This window comes from Eucalyptus grandis, chromosome 8 (assembly GCF_016545825.1).
Source record: "Eucalyptus grandis isolate ANBG69807.140 chromosome 8, ASM1654582v1, whole genome shotgun sequence".
Lineage (NCBI taxonomy): Eukaryota > Viridiplantae > Streptophyta > Magnoliopsida > Myrtales > Myrtaceae > Eucalyptus > Eucalyptus grandis.
Window position 1 is genome coordinate 51,508,737 of NC_052619.1, and position 19,594 is coordinate 51,528,330.

The 19,594-nt window shown below is 37.1% G+C and overlaps 1 protein-coding gene across 1 annotated transcript; it reads right to left on the reverse strand.

Annotated features, from left to right (window-relative positions):
- Positions 1-15,697: 15,697 nt before the first annotated feature.
- LOC104414218 lies at positions 15,698-16,416 on the reverse strand. The gene has a single exon (XM_010025257.3). The coding sequence runs from the start codon at positions 16,334-16,336 to the stop codon at positions 15,848-15,850; it is 489 nt and encodes a 162-aa protein (XP_010023559.2). The 5' UTR covers positions 16,337-16,416; the 3' UTR covers positions 15,698-15,847.
- Between the last annotated feature and the right edge of the window lie 3,178 nt (positions 16,417-19,594).

Below are 19,594 nucleotides of genomic sequence, written 5' to 3' on the forward strand. Positions count from 1 at the left end.
TTAGATTGCGAATAGTATACCTTATCAGCTTAGCGCGAGCTATGTTACTATTAGCTTAGAGTGAGCATTATTAGTATACTATATCAACCTACGGGTTCTAATATGGCAGCTTAGTAAGGGAGTAGTATAATATTTATCAACTTAGCTCGAGCTATACTATCTATTATTACATGGTCGGACTTATTAAATAGTATTGATTTGGTCGACCGAGAGAAGGTCATGATAACATGCAATCGATTGAGTCGATTGATCGATAGTTCGATCTAATTTGGTGAATTCAAGTGATTGGTTGATGTGATTTGTGTATCTATGAGATAGACTAACTTGCAAGAAGGGACTAAGGTCAAGGTAAGTTCTCCGACCTATGTTTGTGCTTAGGTAGCCCTTAGGGGCGTATTTTCTTCCTAGTCAGGTCTTAGGGGGTAGAACACGCTAAGACGTCATCTCGCCCCATTATGGGATAACATTTTAGGTTCATAAAGGGTAGCTCGTGAGTTTTTTGAACTACCTAAGAAGGTTACCGAGCATACATCTTATATTTTGTTGCATAGGAGCCCTAGGGGCTGGACTTATGAGCTGGTGAGGTCCATAGTCTGGGTCGACGCGAGTCTCACCCACAAGGTGCCCCACCGATACTAATCATGGTACCGCCAGGCTCAGGATGGCTAGAGAGAGGGTCCCATCCCGGAGTCTGAGATATCTTGGTATATTTTAGAAGTCACTTTTAGGAAGGGCACAACAGATCCTCCTTAAGGTTCGGTCGTAGACAAGGTAGACTCGGTTCTTGAAGTACTAAAGTCCCCAGTGCAATCTGCTGAAGGCTCTAGTTGGTTTGTATATCACTAGTTGTGATATGTATATATAAGTGTGATGGTTTTCAAAATTATGGCCCTACTTTCCTATCCCATCTTGTTGTTGTCTGGGGATTTTTTAAACTGCTTCCACATGTGCATTAAAATGAATGGGTTGGCAATGCGTCCTGGGACGTTGCTATTAATCCACCACTAAGGGATGGACACACGCTCGGAGGATCGGGGCGTGACAGCTACTGTCCAAAGATAAAATTGTCCATACAATCCTTTTCCAGAACATCCGCAAACTACCAAAAATAGATATGTTGCGTCTCTTCGCTATAGCTTCTGATAGACCTATCAGACAACATAGCATTTCATTTTCTATTATCATCCAGGTTCTACTACTGAGCATATCCATATCCACAACAACTAGTTTGTTGATTCAATGAACATTATCATATGAATGTTGCTTCCACAATTTCAATGACCTAATGTATACAACATTGATACAAACATCGACAACAAATGATCTTTAGGTTTGTTGGTCCTATTTATGGAAAAATTGTATCAAGACATACCGCAACCTTTACCATCTGGATCACACCATGGCTATCACATAGTCTTTACTACTTGTCACGAACATCTACGAATACCATAGTAAATATATAGTAAAGATAGTTTGGAAATTATCAAAATCATTTAAAGTTGTTTCTCCAACACATACAATCTCTATCCATTGTAAATTGTGACAAATATTGGAAGAAAGGTTGTAATTCAATGACAAAATCATGAAAAATTAACATGCTCAAACAAGGAAAAATGTTGTTTATCAACAATGATCACCTAAACAAGCATGTGTCTACATTGTTCTTGATCGTTGTTAAGAGTCTACCGCCATAAGTATTTTCTCTTACCATGCCAGCCACATCTTTGTTACATGGTGCAAACAACATTTTCCCTTGCCATGCTAGTCACATTTTTTTGCACTTTCTCAATTGCTTCCACATAGTAGATGTTCCATAATCAACACAATACCCACACTCATTCCTATAGTAAATGCACTTTACTTTAATTGTTTCTTTGTGTTCTTATCTATGATTTTTGAAAAGTTATCCTAAGTCTTTGATCAATTAGCTCACTTTTTATGAACAGGAAGATGAGAGTTAAGTACCTCACCTTATTTGTTGCCCTCACGATCATGAATTCCACTTCATCAACTCCATGGAATAACTTATATGTCTTTGTTTCGATCCATCAAATGAAAATGCATTATACAACAATGTAGGAATAATGAGCATTCTATGTTATCCAAATTCCAATCATTTGTATTGAGTTTTAACTAAAAGAAGAAGATTTCCCAAATCCAACCCAACCAAACTCAAATTTCCTAAGATAGACAGAAGGACCCAATAAATAATGGGTTATTATTAGATGGACCAAGCATGTTAATTGTAGTTTTAATGCCTCTATTGGAGGTTTGCTCTATAAACTTCACACGCCATTTGAAACAATCACATTTTCATGTGTTTCTGGAAAACCCAAAACAAGTCCCAACTTCAATTCGTCCCAAATCCTAACATTTTCATTTATTTCGGGGTAAATTTTACACTGCAATCCAGTCCCCTCATTCGCCAACTCAATTCATGCTTGAAGCTTGAAGCCAAAATCCCTAATTTGAGTCACTTTTAGGGACAAGTGTCTCTTTCCTTCCTTCGCTCCCATCTCCACCACCATTGTCTCTCCATAAAAAATTTAAAAAAAGAAGAAGCTAAATTCAACCATGGAAGGCGTCAGCCATTACGGGGGCAAACGTCCTACTGCCCAAATGCTGTAACTAGCATAGTAACATGCACAAGCCCTCTCGGAATTTAATAAAAGAGTCATCTTGACTCATTGACTCCCCAACCAAAATGCGAAGGTGCTTTACATGTAGGGTTGTAAAAAAAAAAAAAAAAATCCAAACTGACCTTGCTTTGGATAGTTGCATTGCAGTGGGCGAGCTGTAAAAGAGATGAAAAAATGAGGGGCAATGGTGTCAAGTTTGGAAATAGCAAGATGAGAGGTGACAATGAGAGGTGACAATGAGCTAGGTTGTGTTCTTGTGGTGTCAATGGTTAGGCCATGTTGATTCGATCAAACAATGTTGAGTTAACTCTGCCTAAATAAAAAAAATTGGCATGTTGGATTTTCGACAACTCAAATCGATGATGACACTAAAGTGATCGTTTTTTTTTTCAAAGATAGCACTCAAATGACATTTGAAAAGTTTTGACACTCAAGTGAGCAACATATGAAAACTATGGCACTTCTAGTGTCATTTTCCTCATTACTGGTGATTTTAGTCAAAGGGTTCCAGCCCAATTTGCTTTTATGTCATTTCTTCCACCTCTCTTGGTAGAGGCTCTTTAAAGGGATCAGTTAGATTCTTGCTCAAGCTCATGTAGACAATTGTTATGGTACTATCTAGAATCAATTGTCTTGTATACTCATATCTTAAACCAATATATCTAGACTTGTCATTATAAGTGCTACTATAACCTCTTTGCTAAAATAGTCTAACTATCACAATGGATAGAATTTCTAATTACCGTTTGCATAAGACTAAACCATAATTTAATGTTCGACAACAAATTTCTAATTAATTCAGCCACTTTCACAATTGGTGCTAAAGCAATGAATTTAGGTTCCATCTTTGAATGAGCTATACATGTTTATTTCTTACTTGCCCGCGATACATGCACATCCACCTAATGTGAATCCATTTAATCTCTCATACTTATAAGCCAACTAACATCAGTATATCCTTTTAATATAGTGAAATAATCATTATAGATCCCAAATTTTTAGTTCTCTCAAGATAACAAAAAATTCCGGAAGTAGCATTCCAATGTTCTATACTTGGATTACTAGTATATCTACTCAACTTACATAGGGAAAAAACAATATACGATCTAGTACAGTGCATTGCATACATTATAGACCATACAATACTTGCATATTCAAGTTGTGCTATTGCTCTACCAATACAGTGATTCAATTTAATACTAAATCAAATGGAGTACTCACTTCTTCAAAATCAAGATGTTTAAATTAATCTAACATTTTTCAAACCTAAAGATTATGGCTCAAAGAATAACCTCTACTAATTTTTCTAACTTTAATACCCAAGATAGTATGTACCATACCCAAATTTTTCATTTTTAATATGGAAGTTAGATACTTCTTAGTCTTAATAACTCCAGTAATTTAGATCGCAAAAGAAGCATATGATCAACATATAAACAAACTAAAACACTATAATCTTCAATGAATTTAGAATAAATCTAAGTCAAATGTTTCATATCAATGCTTAGGTGCTTGCTTAAGCCCATAAAGAGATTTAACCAATTTAAATACTTTCCTTTCATTTCTAGAAAGAAAAAATTCTCTAGTTATTCCCTGTAAATTTCCTTATTTGAGTCTCTATTTAAGAATACAATTTTACATCCATTTGATGAATACCAAAATGATAAATGGATGCTAATGCAAAAAGAATTCCAAGAGACGTTACATGTGCTACAAAAGCATGTATATCAAAATAATCTATTCTAGCTTAATTTAAATCTACATTTAAGAATACAATTTTGACATCTATTTGATGAATGCAAAGATGATAAATAGATTCTAATGCAAAAAGAATTCCAATGGACATTATGTATGCTACAAGATTATGTGTACTAAACTAGTCTATTCCTTCATTTTGCTTATACCCCTTGGCTACTAATCTAGCCTTAAAAGCTTGGATAGAATTATCATAATTATATTTTCTCCTAAAAAAAAATTGCACTAATAGGTTTAAATCCTTTTGGTAAATCTATTAATATCCAAGTATTATTGGACATAATTAAGTACATTTCATCATTTATAGCTTCTTTATATAAAGAAGCATCTCTAGAAGACATATCATCACTAAAACTTTTATGATCATCTTCTAGATTTAATACTAAAAGATATTTATTTACTACGTTGTTACTTGTGTCTCCTTTAACAAGGAAAACACAAGTACTAAAATTTAGACCTAAATCTTTCTGTTTTCTTGTTCTAGTGCTTCTCCAAGATTCAGTCATGTCTTTGGAATCATACGTTTCTTTCTCACAAGAATCTACTTGTGATTCTATAAGTTTTAATTAATTGTATCTTGTTTTTTAACATTATTCTTCATAATTTCAAAACTAGCAGAATATTTATTCTCAAAGAAATCAATATCTCTTGATTTTACAATGACATTGGACTCTAAATCAAGGAGCCTATAAGTTATATTGTTTCGAACTATGCAAGAAAAACACTTTTAATAGCCCTAAGGTCAAGTTTGGTTCTCTTAGGATCCGGTACTCTTTAATATGCTAAACACCCCATGCTTTAAGATATGATAAGTTTGGTTTTCTGCGTTTCCACAATTCATGATGGTTGATGTAATTTCTTTGAGATGATATTCTATTATGAATATAATAAATAAACTACGCCTCTCCCACAAATTTAATTGGTGGCTTTGAATTTTGCTTTTTATGGTTGAAAGCTTTGAATTTTTTTTTTTTTTTTGTCAGTCCTACTCTATTCTAACTCTACACTCACTCTCAGACTTTTGCCCCGCCTCTTGCAGGGCGTGGGAGTCGAAACCCACTCCTGAAACTTACGCGTTCCCACCCCATCCCCCCCTGAGAAGGTGGGGATTTGAACCCCTCACCTCCCCCTTCCATGTTAGAAGGGTGACCACTAGGGCGAATCCCAGTGGTTAAAAAATTAACCACTTCTCTTAAAGACCTATTCTTTCTTTTAGCCAAACCATTTTGTTGTAGAGTGTATGGCGTTGAAACTTGATGAATAATACCATGTTCTTCACAAACAACATGAAAAATTATTTAAGAAATATTCTCCACCTCTATCTGAACATTGAACTTTAACTTTCTTTTCTAATTGATTTTCTATTTCAGCCTTATATTTCTTAAATATGGTCAATGATTCATCTTTTGATCCTAGAAGATAACCATACACTCATCCACAAAGTAATAAAATACCTTTTGCCACTACGTGTTAACATGCCATTGAATTTAAATTTGTTACTAATACTATTATTATTATTATTATTATTATTATTATTATTATTATTATTATTATTATTATTATTATTATTATTATTATTATTATTATTATTATTATTATTATTATTATTATTACTACTCAGTTGATACATTCCATCACTAGTATAACTCATTCCAACAAATAGATCATTCTTTGGCGAGATAATCTTCTCAGATTCCAACAAAAATCAAAATCCCCCTTTACAAAGTAAACCAACAAAAATTAAGTGTTTCCTAATTTTGGGTACAAGTAACACATTAATAAGGGTAACCTCCTTTCTAGAAGTAAAATCTATCTCCATCGTGCCTTTGCTACCAACCTTTGCAATTGTATTATTTCCCATCTAGACCTTTTCAAAATTTTGCATCAATAGCATCTTCAAAATGCTTAGACATCGATTGGTCCTTGCATATATGGACTATTGCACCAAAATTTAACCACCAACCAGATTCAATGGAAGTAACATTGATTTCAAAACTCATGGCCACAGAATCATTAATTTTTTCCAGAAATATTCATGTTTGAAAACATGATTATAATCATGGCCACGAAATTCTCTTCAACCATATTAAGCATCTACCTTCACCATTGACGTGTTCTTGTCATTGGATGTGTTCTTGTGGTGCATGCACTCTTTTGCATAGTGTTCCACTTTGCCACAAACAAGCCACAATTTTTCTCCTTCTATGTCCTCTTAAATTTCTATCCTTTCTTAACTTTAAAGTTTTGGTGGTTTTTGGATTGAAATCCATTACCCTCCACAACATTCACCTTGGTATCATATTAGAATTACCATGTAAATGTGGCTCTTCTTCAATTAGAAAATACTTTTTGAATTTGTTCCAAATTAATGCTTTTGGACTTATGCAACATCCTTTTTCCATAATCATTCTAGTTTGGAGGCAATTTTGCAATAATTGCTCCAACTTGAAAGGATTATGGAATATTAATCTTGACGGTATGAATTTTGTTGAAAAGCACTTGCCTTTTACGAACTTGCTCCGACAAGGGTTTTGTATCAACAAATTTAGATTCAAAATATTTGGTGATCAAATATTTATTCGCACCTTGCTTTTGTGCCTTGTATTTGAATTCAAGTGCATCCATATGTCTCTAGCAAATTTCATCTCAATCATACAAACAATCAAATAGTGTGTTCAAAATATGTCCACGACAAAACAATCCATTCTCTTCCCATTTTTTCCTATCCTTATTGACCCTTTCAATGGCTTCTGCACTTGCTATGTTTGTGTCATGAATTGAGCCAAAACAAAGTCCTACTACTTCAGCTTATATCCATAGATACTCCAAAAGTCATACAAATAAAGAGATTTAGTCATTGATAAGGAAAAGAAAAAATGTATCGGTGATTAAATTAATGATAAAATAGAATATGATGTAGTGAACAATATCAGGAAAAATGTCGGAAAAGTCTAAAATCTATTGCATTTGCTTTAATTTAGTATTAAACCTTTTAATGGTGCCAATTTAGTACTATCAACTTAGTCTTAAACATTTTGATCTAGTGCTAATTCAGTCCTTCTGGTTAAGTTTGGCCGAATATTGCTGATGTAGATAATTTTTTTATAATATTTTAATAATTTTTATCTATTTTATTATTCTTTCAAGTTTTTTTCTTTTTTTCCTCCCCTTCTTCCTTTTGCTGGTGACCGGCCATGGCCAGTGGCTGAGAAAATAAAAGAAAGAAAAATCATAAAAAAGAATTACAAAATTAAAATATATATATTTAAAATTGTCCATATTAGTACCGACGGCTCCACGTAAGCCGACCGGCGTTAACGTCGATAATATCCGGTCAAAATTAGCCGAATGACTAAATTGTCATGAAGTCAAAAAGTTTATTATTAAATTGACACTATTAAAAGGTTTAAGATTAAATTGATACAAACACAATAGGTTTAAGACTTTTCTAACACTTTTCCCATAAAGTATCTATGGAGAAGGGTGGGACTTTTTCCTTGGCATGCCCTTGAATTTATTTTATAAAATAATGAAACCATAATTACTTGAACTTTTATTTGTTGTATGATCAAGTATCTAACTTTTTTTTTTAATTGTTCAGTGTCAAGTATCTTCACTTTTCAAATTCGCTCAACTAGGTCTCCATTAAAATTGCAAATGAAAAATGCTAGCATGAGCACTAACCTTGTTAAAGCGCCATAAAGCTATCCAATTTGGCATTCGATGTAGCCTCTTAAGATGATACCACGTTAGCTGAGACATATTGGAGATGCTAAAATCGTCCAAGTCAACACTCTTTCTCCCTCCTCATCACTAAACGCTTACATGAATATGCAAAATAGGCAAGCCACATCACTAATCAAGCTTAATTTTTGCTGAGTAAGCTTCGCGTTAGGAAAATTGCATGACATATCAATTTTTATGATGGAGGCTTCACATTGAACTAAATTTGAAAAGTTAAGGTAATTGATTGAAAAAAGAGGTTCAAGTACTCAATTGTAAGACGGACAAAAATCCAAAGATTTATGGTGTTATTACCTCTACGTTTTTTTTGTAAAGCAATCCGATTGACTTTGTCGAGTTTTTAAAATGAATACACTCTATCTAATCACCCAAAACAAGCCTCTTTCTATAATGAAAAATTTTACAACAAAGGAAGAAGAAGATTACTATCACTAATACTTACCTTTACCACAAAAAAAAAAAAGATTACTATCACTATAGATTGAATTTTCAAAGATAGCACGTGCTGTCAATTTATAGTTAAATTAGCCTAAAGAAGTAAATCAAATCTTGCTTTCATTACCATAGAAAGGCTCTGAAACATTGGATTAAGTAAATGAAACTGCTTGCTCAATATATATATATACATCAAATCACTAACAACACTGTATCCACCTGTATAGATCAAAAGTCTATACTTAACCGGCTTGCAAGGTTTACAAGATATTTCATGATCCTTCGAGTAGTCAAACCTCGATACTCACTGTCTTTAGGTTATCAACAAAGGAAACTTATCGATGGTTTGTGTTGTTCTTGTCTTCCATATTACATCATACGTTGATTGATGCTATTTTGTATTCCATTCAACACAAACGCTTCGATTATATAATTAAACGCACTTTTTGAGGCAATGTAACGTGAGTAATACGGTGAAAATCAAGAGTCGTGATGATAAACGCATGGATTGCGTGAATTAGCGGGAAGCATATTAACCGAGTCTATTCAAATCCCAAGAGATTGGATTTATTTATCCATTCAGAAATACAATGAGCGCACAAAATTGTTTTCAACATTTAAAAATTAGGGTCTGTTTGATAACGTGCCAAACAGTGCTAGATTCTGATTTTTTGTTCTCGGGATCAGTTTGGGAATAGAATTGCGTTTGGTAAAATTTTTGTTCCCGAAAACAAATTTGTTCTCGGAAACATATTTGGAGTGGAATCAAAGAATGAAAAAAAAAAAAAGTTGATTATTGTTTCGGGAACAAATGTGAGAATCAAAACCAACTCTTCTTCTTCTTCTTTCCTTCCGCCACCCTACGACCACCGTCCACCACTGCCTGCCACCGCCTGTCGCCGGTCGCTGTCCACCTATCCGGCAAGCTTGCCGGACCCAGCCACCGATGAGGCTCGCCCAACCTCGCCGATGGCCTGGCAGGCCTCACCCAACCCCGGCAAGGTCGGGCTGGCCATCGGCAAGGCTCGGCCGACAAGAGCCGGCCTTGCCGAGGCAGCGATCGACAAGAAGAAGAAGAAGAAAGAACAGGAGAAAAAGGAAAAAAAGAAAAAGAAAAAGGAAAAAAGAAAAGAAGGAAAGGGAAAAAGTAAAAATTTTATTTAAAAATTAAAAGAAATTAATTGGAACAGAATCAGAAATTTTAGATAGTTACCAAACGGTTTAAAATGCTTAAAATTTATTCCCGGAAACATAATAAAAAAAGAATCATTCCTAATCAGAATCAACTCCCGGGAACAGAATTGTTATCAAACACGCCCTTAATTTCTCTCGAAATCCTCTTTTGGGAACTATATTTGTCATCTGGGAATTTGGAATTGACTCTTTAAAAATTCCCTTCTACAAATAGATAGGATCTTGACTTGCACTCGAAAGATTGTGCGCTTCACAGTATCAAAAAAACTTATTACTTATGTAATTTGGATATAAGGCCCATGGTAATATATATATATATATATATATATATATATATATATATATATATATCGTAATGATGATGGAGACCATTATGAGAGAAAATGATGCTCTAATTTCCTTTTGACAAATAATTGCCCACCACTTGAAAAAGAAAATCAAGTATGTATCGTGAGAAGATCTGTCATTGCCAAAAGGGGTAATACTAGTCGGAGGTTGAGGCATGTGGCAATTGTCCGTGCAAGTTCTATGCGGTTATTGCTTTTTCGTGGTCCTTTTACCATGTCTCTACCTATGTCTTGAATTTTGAATACATTATGGGTTACAATGAGGTTCAAAGTTGTTAGATGCTGCATGGATTACGATGAATTTTTAAAAGAATATCTGCAAGAGTAGAGTGCAGTATGGATTGTCTACATTTTCAAAAGAAATATTGCCGATTCGAAACACTAGCAAAATAAAAATAAAAAAAATTAGAAAGAAATGATCATAATAATAAAACTAGAGAAATTAAAATAAAATTTATATCTTTTTGCATTCATCAACCAGGATTTAATAAGAGGTGGTAATGCATATTTCATGTTGATTTTAATATATTAAATTATATTATCCGATTGATTTAGCTATCATCACAAATATTTTATACAAGAAAAATATAAAATTTCAAGGAGCCGTATACTATAATAGCAAATATTTCACAAATAAGTAGTTTTAACAGATCAGCAAATTTATTACCATTACTAAATAAAAATAGAAGAATCAGTTACCTCCATATATTTCCAATTTCCTTTCCTATCAAAGCATTAAGTACTCAGGATACTACCTATATAACATAAAAGAAAAGATAATCCTCTATTTAGAAAGTTTAAAGAAGAACAACTACTAAATAACAAAATTAGAGATAACCCTCCAACCGCGTGATGAGCTTATTCAAAAAAAAAAAAAAATAGAGGGATAATAAGGATTCTAAATCCAAAATCTCGTGGTCACACAAATTTAGAGTCATATATTTATATAATAATCTATATTGAAAATCACACATTTATAAATATATATATGATTTTTTAATCACCGGAGCATCATTAACTTTAGTAATGAAAGCTATATTCATCTTGAAAGTCACATTGATGTCAATTCGTTTTTTTCTTTTTCTTTTTTTTTTTCCGTTAACCACATATGAATCATACTCAAGTTTGAAACTTGTCGTCCGAGGAGTTCTCCATCTTTTCCTAAGAGGAAGGAGCGATGAAGAAAACCTTCAAAGTCTCTTCCTTTTACCCAGTCTCTCCCTTTGGTTCCAGGTTCATTTTCCCTTTGCATTTTCGCTCTTTACCCTTTGCTGCAGTTCGGTTCTTTTTAGCTACTCACTCCTGCAATTTTCCAGCAAGGACCGGTCCTTTTTCCTATGCTCAAATTGGCCAACTTTAACCGGTCCTTTTGGGAGCATGGTTTCAGACTGCCATTGCTGCAATTCCAGCTGCAACTACTCTTGTTGACACTGTCAGCCAATGCCCGCCTGCAACCTCCTCCTGCTTCTCAGCCTGTCATTTTCAAGCTTAATTTTCCTCCCCTGCACTCTATAATTTCCCCGCTTGATTTACAGCTGCACACTCCACGATTCCCAACTCGAGTTGGGGTTGGTTTCCCTCCAGTACGACGAATGGGTTCACAATTTAGCGATACAGTAAACAAATAGCAAGCAAAAGCAGATCAAGGATATAGAATATTAGAGTTCGTTTTTATTTTTCCGTCGGCATCAATTGATTCAGCTTTTAGATGTCAGTCAGTTTTAAGACAAAATTGGCTCGTTTATCCGTTTCGAAATTCCTTTCTGAGAATAAGTGGAAACAAATTATAGAACAAATTGATTATTATATGAAAAGAGGTGGGTGCTTGCGGAGGTAAATTTTCGAATAGCTGTCCAGCATCTGTGTAACTTTACGTACTTGCTTATGAAATTCTGGAACTATCTTCTTCTGGCTATAGCTTCCACTTCTGTAATTCTCTCTGGCCATGGAACCACTGCAAAGTTCTATCTAAACAAGAAAATGACTTGCACACATTATCATCACAAAATGCCGGAGTTGTATATGTTGTGAAAATGCGGGACAAGTGAGTCAAATAACTGACAAAAGAGGGACAATTAAATCGGACATCAAATTTACGTGATTTCATCTGAATATTGATACCTACAAAAAGGAGAGTTGCATAAAATTCCATTATATATCATAATCACTCAAGTAGTTAAACATAGCAGCAAGTAAATTTTTCCTCCGCAGAGAGCTCCTCTGTTCTGCTTCAGGAAAGCTCTCTGTGTCTCCCTTCCGAGAGCTCCATTTATACTAATGAAGAAAACCCCGCACCCGCCCACGTCCCTTTATCTTCTTCAGCTTCTCTTTGCACTTACCATGTCAGATCTTCCATGCTTGACAACTCGAAAGTCCTCTTCCGGCACTCGTTCATTAAATGAGGCGTGTGAGAACACCCCCATCGAAACTGTCCGTTCATGTGCCCCACCATTCCATTTATGTGCAGCGGCCAATAGGAAGAAAGCGAACATATCCCTTTCCCGATTTTTTTTATCTTCGAACGGCGATTGTGCAAAGAGATATTAATGCACGAAACGAACTGAGTCAAAGACTTTGTGAAAAAGAGTGCCCTATAGCGAAGCTCATCGATTCTACAAAAAGGAAAATAAGAATCATAGGGACTCTACATCTGCATATTTGGGATTATCCAACACGCCCAGTTTCTCAAGCTTCGAACAACGCAAAGAGAGTAAGCCTGTGCGCAGGCATTCCTAGAATCGTCCTGCTTTTCGGTCATTTACAGAACTGTTTCTCTAGTGATGTTGAGGGAATCACTGGTGGACTCGACTTTGAGGTCCGTGACTCAAGGCTAGCTTCCATTCTTGCAATACCATGGAGAGGAGGGTTCTTCCATGGAAAAAAGAGAAACAAACTCCATTCCTGAGGCACAACTCCGCGCATGAGTCGACTTAAACGATCGCGACTGACCGCATCAAAATGCCTCCAGCAGCAACCAGTATACCAGTTTTAAAAGCTAGAGCAATTTCAGTGCAAACCCAAATTTGACTGGGAGTCATTAATTTCAAGTTCTGACAGTCACCATAACCTAACAAGCCACCACAAGCCCAAAACAAGAAGAAGGGCAAACATGAAGTGAAGGGGTTGGAGGGCTTAAAACCATGAGCCAATCTGCAGCAGAAAACATGTTGAAAAAGGGGTTTGATTTGATCTTGCCACTTGACCTTCGTTACAGAAAAGCAACGATACACATTCGCATAGCAAAGCATCGCATTTCACGAACACTTCGAAAAAATCTATTCTGTTGGTGATCTAATGAATAGGATCCCTATGTAACAGTTCCGCAGAAGCGCCCAAATTTAAAGTAGGAAACTTTATCAAAACAGGGGACCAAAGAAATTCGTGTAGATAGGAAGTGTGAACAGAACCAAACATATGAGTGCAATCTAGCACACAGAAGAGCCTTTTCTCATAGCAAAATCAACACTTGAGAGGCTTTCAGACAGCCCACATTACTCCAATCACAACACATACAAGATCAACAACACTCCTCGAGCAAAGGGTAAAAAAAAGTACGCACAAATCCACAACAAAACAGCAACACATGTCTCCCATCAGACATACCACTTCACAGTATTACCTAAAACTTCCAAGCTCGTCATCCAAGGGAAGGCGCGACCAAAAAAGAGAACACCCCACCTCAAAAAGATTAAAACTTTTCGACCTCGTACTCCAAACCGGCGGAGACATCCACCTCTTCGGGGCTCCTCAGCGGGGAGGAGCCGCGGTCAGGGGCGGTGCGCGCGCGCGGCTGGACGGAGTGGAGCAAGCGCCTCCCGATCGCCGTGGCGTACGCCTGGAGGACGTCCGCCTCGTCGTCGTCGGCGGAGGCGGCGGCGCCGGTGGAGGCGAAGGCCTCCCGCTCGACGGCCCGCGCGACGGACGCCGCCTCGTCGGGGGGGAAGGTGCCGTAGCGAGCGGAGAGCCCCGAGGGAGAGGACAGCGTCTCCACGAGGCGGGAGACGATGGCCTCGCGGGTGGGCTGCGTCGGAGGCCAGATGCGGTAGGCGACGTCCGGGTCGGGCTGTTGCTGCGGCTGCGGCGGCGGCGGCGGCGGCGGCGGCGGAGCTTCTTCCGATGCAGACATTGGAGAATCGATTTGATGGGCAGCGTTGGTGGAGCAAAGTGGAGATTTTCTCACTCGTCGGGTAAAGGTCTTCATATAATGTTTTTAGTTTGTTTTTTTTTTGGTCGGAAATCTTTATATAATGTTCGTAAAATAAAAACTTTTTACCACGACGAACGGCACGGTGAAATGTCTCGAGGTTATATATAGGGGTTCCGACTTTGGAACCGGAACGCTTTCCCGTTCTGTCCGGAAATTGGTCCGATTTTTGTGGTACGAAAAATCAAATTTTTATAATTAAAAAACCCGACTTCGCACCGATTTATTATGAATATAAATGTTGGTCAAGTGGTTGTATTGTTATTTCTTCGTGTCGAGATAATGGTTCCATTCTTCATGCATATAAAAAAGTGTTTTTTTCCCCTCTCAAAGGACCAGTTTTCAATATAATCGACAGTTCCAACCTTGAAGTTTATACCGACCAATTCTAAGTTTCTGAAACATGGTGCTCACCCCTCAACTGTTGTAACTTATAGTTGTTATTTTAGTTACTATCCCTAATAATAGTATTTTTTTATAAGTCAATTTAAATGACAAGTTAGTAACCATTGCATGTAATAATTTAGCTTAAAGTCTCGTGAAGTTCCGTATTCGAGCTTTAGTAACTTTTTGTGAATAATTGTAATAACCTAAATTCATTGTTAAATCTTCTTTTTACTATTCGTAGTAAGTTATTTTTATGATTATAACATTGCTTTACTGTTCATAAATTCAAAGACCCATCAGCAAGTAATTGTCTTTGTATGTCATTATTTTCCCTGATCAATAGTAACATTGCCAATTTTACGGTCAATAATTGCCTTAAATAAATTAACCTTTTACAATAATCTGGCTTGAAATTTTTCACACAACAGTGCATCTTCAAGTTGGACCGTATTTTTTGCCCAAGCAAGGGATCTTGCTCTGTTCCATTCTGTTGCTTGCGATTTGCGAACTAGGAAAGTATCCGACGACTGGGACATTGCACTGAAATGCATTTAAGTCGCCGGCGTCACGGGAGCTTCACTTTAGATTTATAATGTTGAATCGTCAACGTTAATGAGCCCCTCCGTTGCACTTGTGACGTACTTTATCTAGAATGATTCGATTTTTCGAGGCACTGATGATGCATAAAGCAATAACAAACGATAAGATATGATTACGTGACAATTTTTAATACACCAAGAGAATAACAGTTTATTTTGCATTACAAAAAATCAAATTACAAATAATTATAAATTATTATGTGACTTACTTCTTCAAGAATCTATAGCTCACAACATACTATTATTCTTAAAGTAGCCCAATAACTATTATGCTAGCAAAGCCCGCAAACGGTACATTAACAACCGTAAAATTTCCTTGACTGGTTACTTAATAAGTCTCAATATATTTAGACGGCTTAAAGCTGAGATTACCCAAAAGGACACATTTAGGAATTAATGGAAAATGTTAAGAGTAGAGATTTATTCTCTTTTATGCTTGGTAAACAAGGAAATAGATACGAGTGTCCGAGATAAAATGCAACGATAATCGACATACATCTTCATGGTGTAGAGGATTTTACGAAGACTGCTGCATGCACCTCATCATGCACCAGGCTCTGGCTCATCGATTACAGCCCTCTTCTGGAAATGAAAGCCTCCACCTAAACCTCCCTTATCATTATCATGGATCGCTTGGGATCCACCCTTGTTGTTGCCGGCTGTCGGGTTAGCTACGGTTCGAGTCCTTCCGTCGATCCTTCCATTGTTGCCGACTATCGGGTTAGCTCCAGTTCGAGTCCTTCCGTCGAAGCCAAACTCAATGTCGTTCTCTCTCGGATGAGGCCGGCGGGTTTGTTTTGCTGACGGGTCATCAGTGCGGGACCGCCGGTTGCAGAACCGGCCGAAGCAGCAGGCGATAGCAGACACAGCAAGGACAATGGCAAGGACCATGAACACTGTCCCAAAGGACCCGCTTGAGTGAGAGTGTTGTTGGGACGACGACGACGGCTGTGGCCTTGTGAAGGTGTCGGGGAACACCGTGACAGTCTGCGGCGGTGGTGGCGGAGCCGGCTGGAGTAGCTGGAGCGACATCTTGCGGCTGTTGAGGATTGAGGATTGGGAAGGAAGCGGAATGGTTTAGGGATTGGTTTTGATGTAGAGCCCTGTAGAGATTGGTTTGCCTCAGGTGACGAGGAAGCAACGAGGTTGCTTGTGAGGAGCATATATGAATATGATCTTTTTTCCCAGTTGAAAGACGGACGACACGTTGTCCTTTTTGAGGAAGGGAAGAAGCGGAGATATTCTCTCGCAGACGTTTGTGAAGTGTTCCTTTTGCGAGGAGACATGGAATTTCGTAGCCTTTTGCTTGGAGAAAGAATAGTGCATGAGCTCCTTTTGACAATAGGCTATAGTTTCCTCCAACTTTAGAGTCTAATTGAGTAGATTACAAGTTATAGACATCATTCGTGTCCAAACTTAGTTCAATATGAAAGTGGGTAATATTCATATTCACAAATGACCGATCAAAAACACTAAACAAGTCAATGACGGAGGAGAGCATGACCCTTACTAGAAACTTTACTGACGGTACATGGGAAAAGGTACAAGGTGCATCGTCCAATGGAAAAAATGACATATTGCGGATATCAATCATAGAGAACAAGTTACGCACAAAAGAAAGTTCCTATGCAAGTAAGTGGCGTTGACATTAAAAGGATTTTAAAACAAACTTAAATGAAGATGGGAAAACCACTCGAATTTAAATTTGTGCCTTATCTGACTCATGGGATTAGTCTAGATATTTCAACGTGGAATTTACTTTTTCTCGAGCCTTCAGTTATTGATGAGACTTTGCACGTATCTCTAGAAATCATAAAAAAGAAGAAGAGAAATATAGAACCTACAATGGAAAAAGTAAAGGATTGTTAATCCCAACATATATGCCCCAGACTTTGTTGTATGATTCTTTTATAATTAAGAAGGTGAGAAGGGCGACCAACGTTCGCAACTCTTCGTGGATGTTATCGTCGGACCAACAATGTATTATTGTATACTAACTATTGCGAAGAGAGAGAGAGAGAGAGAGTCCGACTAAAGTTGTCCAAGGCATTATTAAGGATAGGGTCAGCAATTCATATTACCGTGTCATAATCATATGTGTAGTTTATGTGAGTTCGTATCCATAATGGTGTCAAATGAATGGATCAGATTGACTTTCTATTAGGTTGAAAATGGATCAATGTATATTGACCCATTTTCTTGCAATACAATTCAACGACCCATACCCATTCGTACCTTGATTTTGCTCATATCAAATCTGACCCATATTAGTAAAACACATCCATACTTAACCCTAACTATGAAAATAAATGCCAACTCAATTAACTCATAAGCTTTTTATGTTAATGTGTTACTCGGATAAAATTTTATATCAAATTAAAAAAGTAAAATAACAAAATATTAAGATGTAAGTAAATAAAACGAAATTTTTCAAAAAAATCAAACAGTTGAAGGTGACTATGGTCTTTTATTTTATTCTATTTTTGGTCAGATATTTTATTTTATTATAAAAAATAAAATAAAAATAAAAATTATTACGGCAAGCTCAAGTCTCGCTAGTAGTCCGTGAGGCTTCAACTTCACCAAATTGACGAGCTTGAGTCTCGCTAGCACCCAAGGCCAGCCAGCTAGAGCCTAACTAGATCAAGAGCTCAAGTTTTGTGCTTGATTTTGGTGAGTCAAGTCTCTTTAAAGGTTAGTGAGGGCTTGTCCTCACCAAATTGGTGTGGCGAGCTTGAGCTCCCCCAAGGTTGGCGAGCTTGAGTCTCGCCAGCAGTCCACGAGGCTTCAACTTTGCCAAATTGACAAGCTTGAGTCTTGCTAACACCCAAGGCTAGCTAGCTAGAGCCTGACTAGATCGACGAGCTCAAGTTTCGTCGGTCGCCAACAAGCTTGTCCCTCGCTTGCGACCAGACATCGCCTTGGCCAGCCACCGGCGAGAAGGAAAAAGAAAAGGAAAGAAAATAGAAATTAAAAAAAAAAAAAAAGAAAAAAAGGCTTGTTTGTGACCTCTTTGTAGTTATAATTAACCTTGTCAAGTAACCCATTTAACCTAAGACCTAATTATTATGTAGGTTGGAAGTGGCTCTTAGATAGATCCATTTGTGCATTTTCTTTGTACAACCCATTTTTAGCTAATGAGATGACCCATGTGCAATCCACTACAATAAATATTAGTTAAAAATTTAAAATATGAGCTTATCACATATTTTAACAGCTCTACGCATCCGTTGATACAATTTATACTTTGATTTTATACGTCAAATAATTTAGACAACGAATGAAACGTGTCAAATCATATCTATTCGGGTCGGCATTTGAAGGTACTCATATTGTGACGGATTATATTTGGATTCTCTCTGAAACCAAGCCGGTGGAACCAACTCTCCGATTTCACGTCAGAAAACGCTGTTTAGAGATGAGAACGGGGACGCCTATTGATGCTCGGGCCTCGGGCCAGCATGGCCCGACCCTCCACATTAATGGGCCGGGTCGAGCACAACACACGTTAAGGGTGGCGCAATGGACCAGGAGCAGAGAGTCCAATGGGATCATCATTGAAATCTTTGGGAAACAATGGTCCCGTGAAAACATAACGAAATTAATTCATCTTGAAATTATATCAACAATCCAACATTTGCTTTAACATCACATGAGGAATTGGCAATTTTGATGTTACTTGACTTGCTCGAATCGATTCCGCATATTCGTGCTTCTTTCCATTGAATTCATCTTCCAGTAGATTCTAATCAAGTCTCCAAATTTCATGAAACATTTGGAGTGCCATATGATTAACCTTTCAAGATGTGATTCATGTCACCTCCAATCCATACCTAGGTAGTCACATTACTTGATTATTATATGTTAAATAGCACACGACCTGAAAGTGAACACGCAATTTCCTTAAACTAACGTCAATGGAGCCTTGAAAGCAGAAACATCCAGTGAAGCGACCGCTGGAGTGTGCAGAGACACTGCTGGAGTGTTAATCAGTGGGTTCGCTGTCCGTGAGGTGAAGATGCAATCTACACTGCATGCTGAAAACCTAGACCTAATCGAAGGAATAGAGCTCGCGACCGTGTGGGAGAAGGAAAATGGTAAAAGAATTGTAACTGTCGAGTCCAACTGCCTCACTTTAGTTCAGGCGCTTCTGGGATTAGATCAAGTACCAAGGCAAGTTACTCTGCTTATCAACAAAGGTCAGGCCACACTTTCTTCTTTGCCTCATTTAAGCTTGACCTAATGTTATAGAGACTAAAATAAAACTGCTCCGAACCATATCTCAAGCCA

What these genes read in the sequence shown, in the direction of transcription:
- LOC104414218 (XM_010025257.3), bottom strand. Translation starts at nt 16,336, where the DNA reads ATGTCGCTCCAGCTACTCCAGCCGGCTCCGCCACCACCGCCGCAGACT.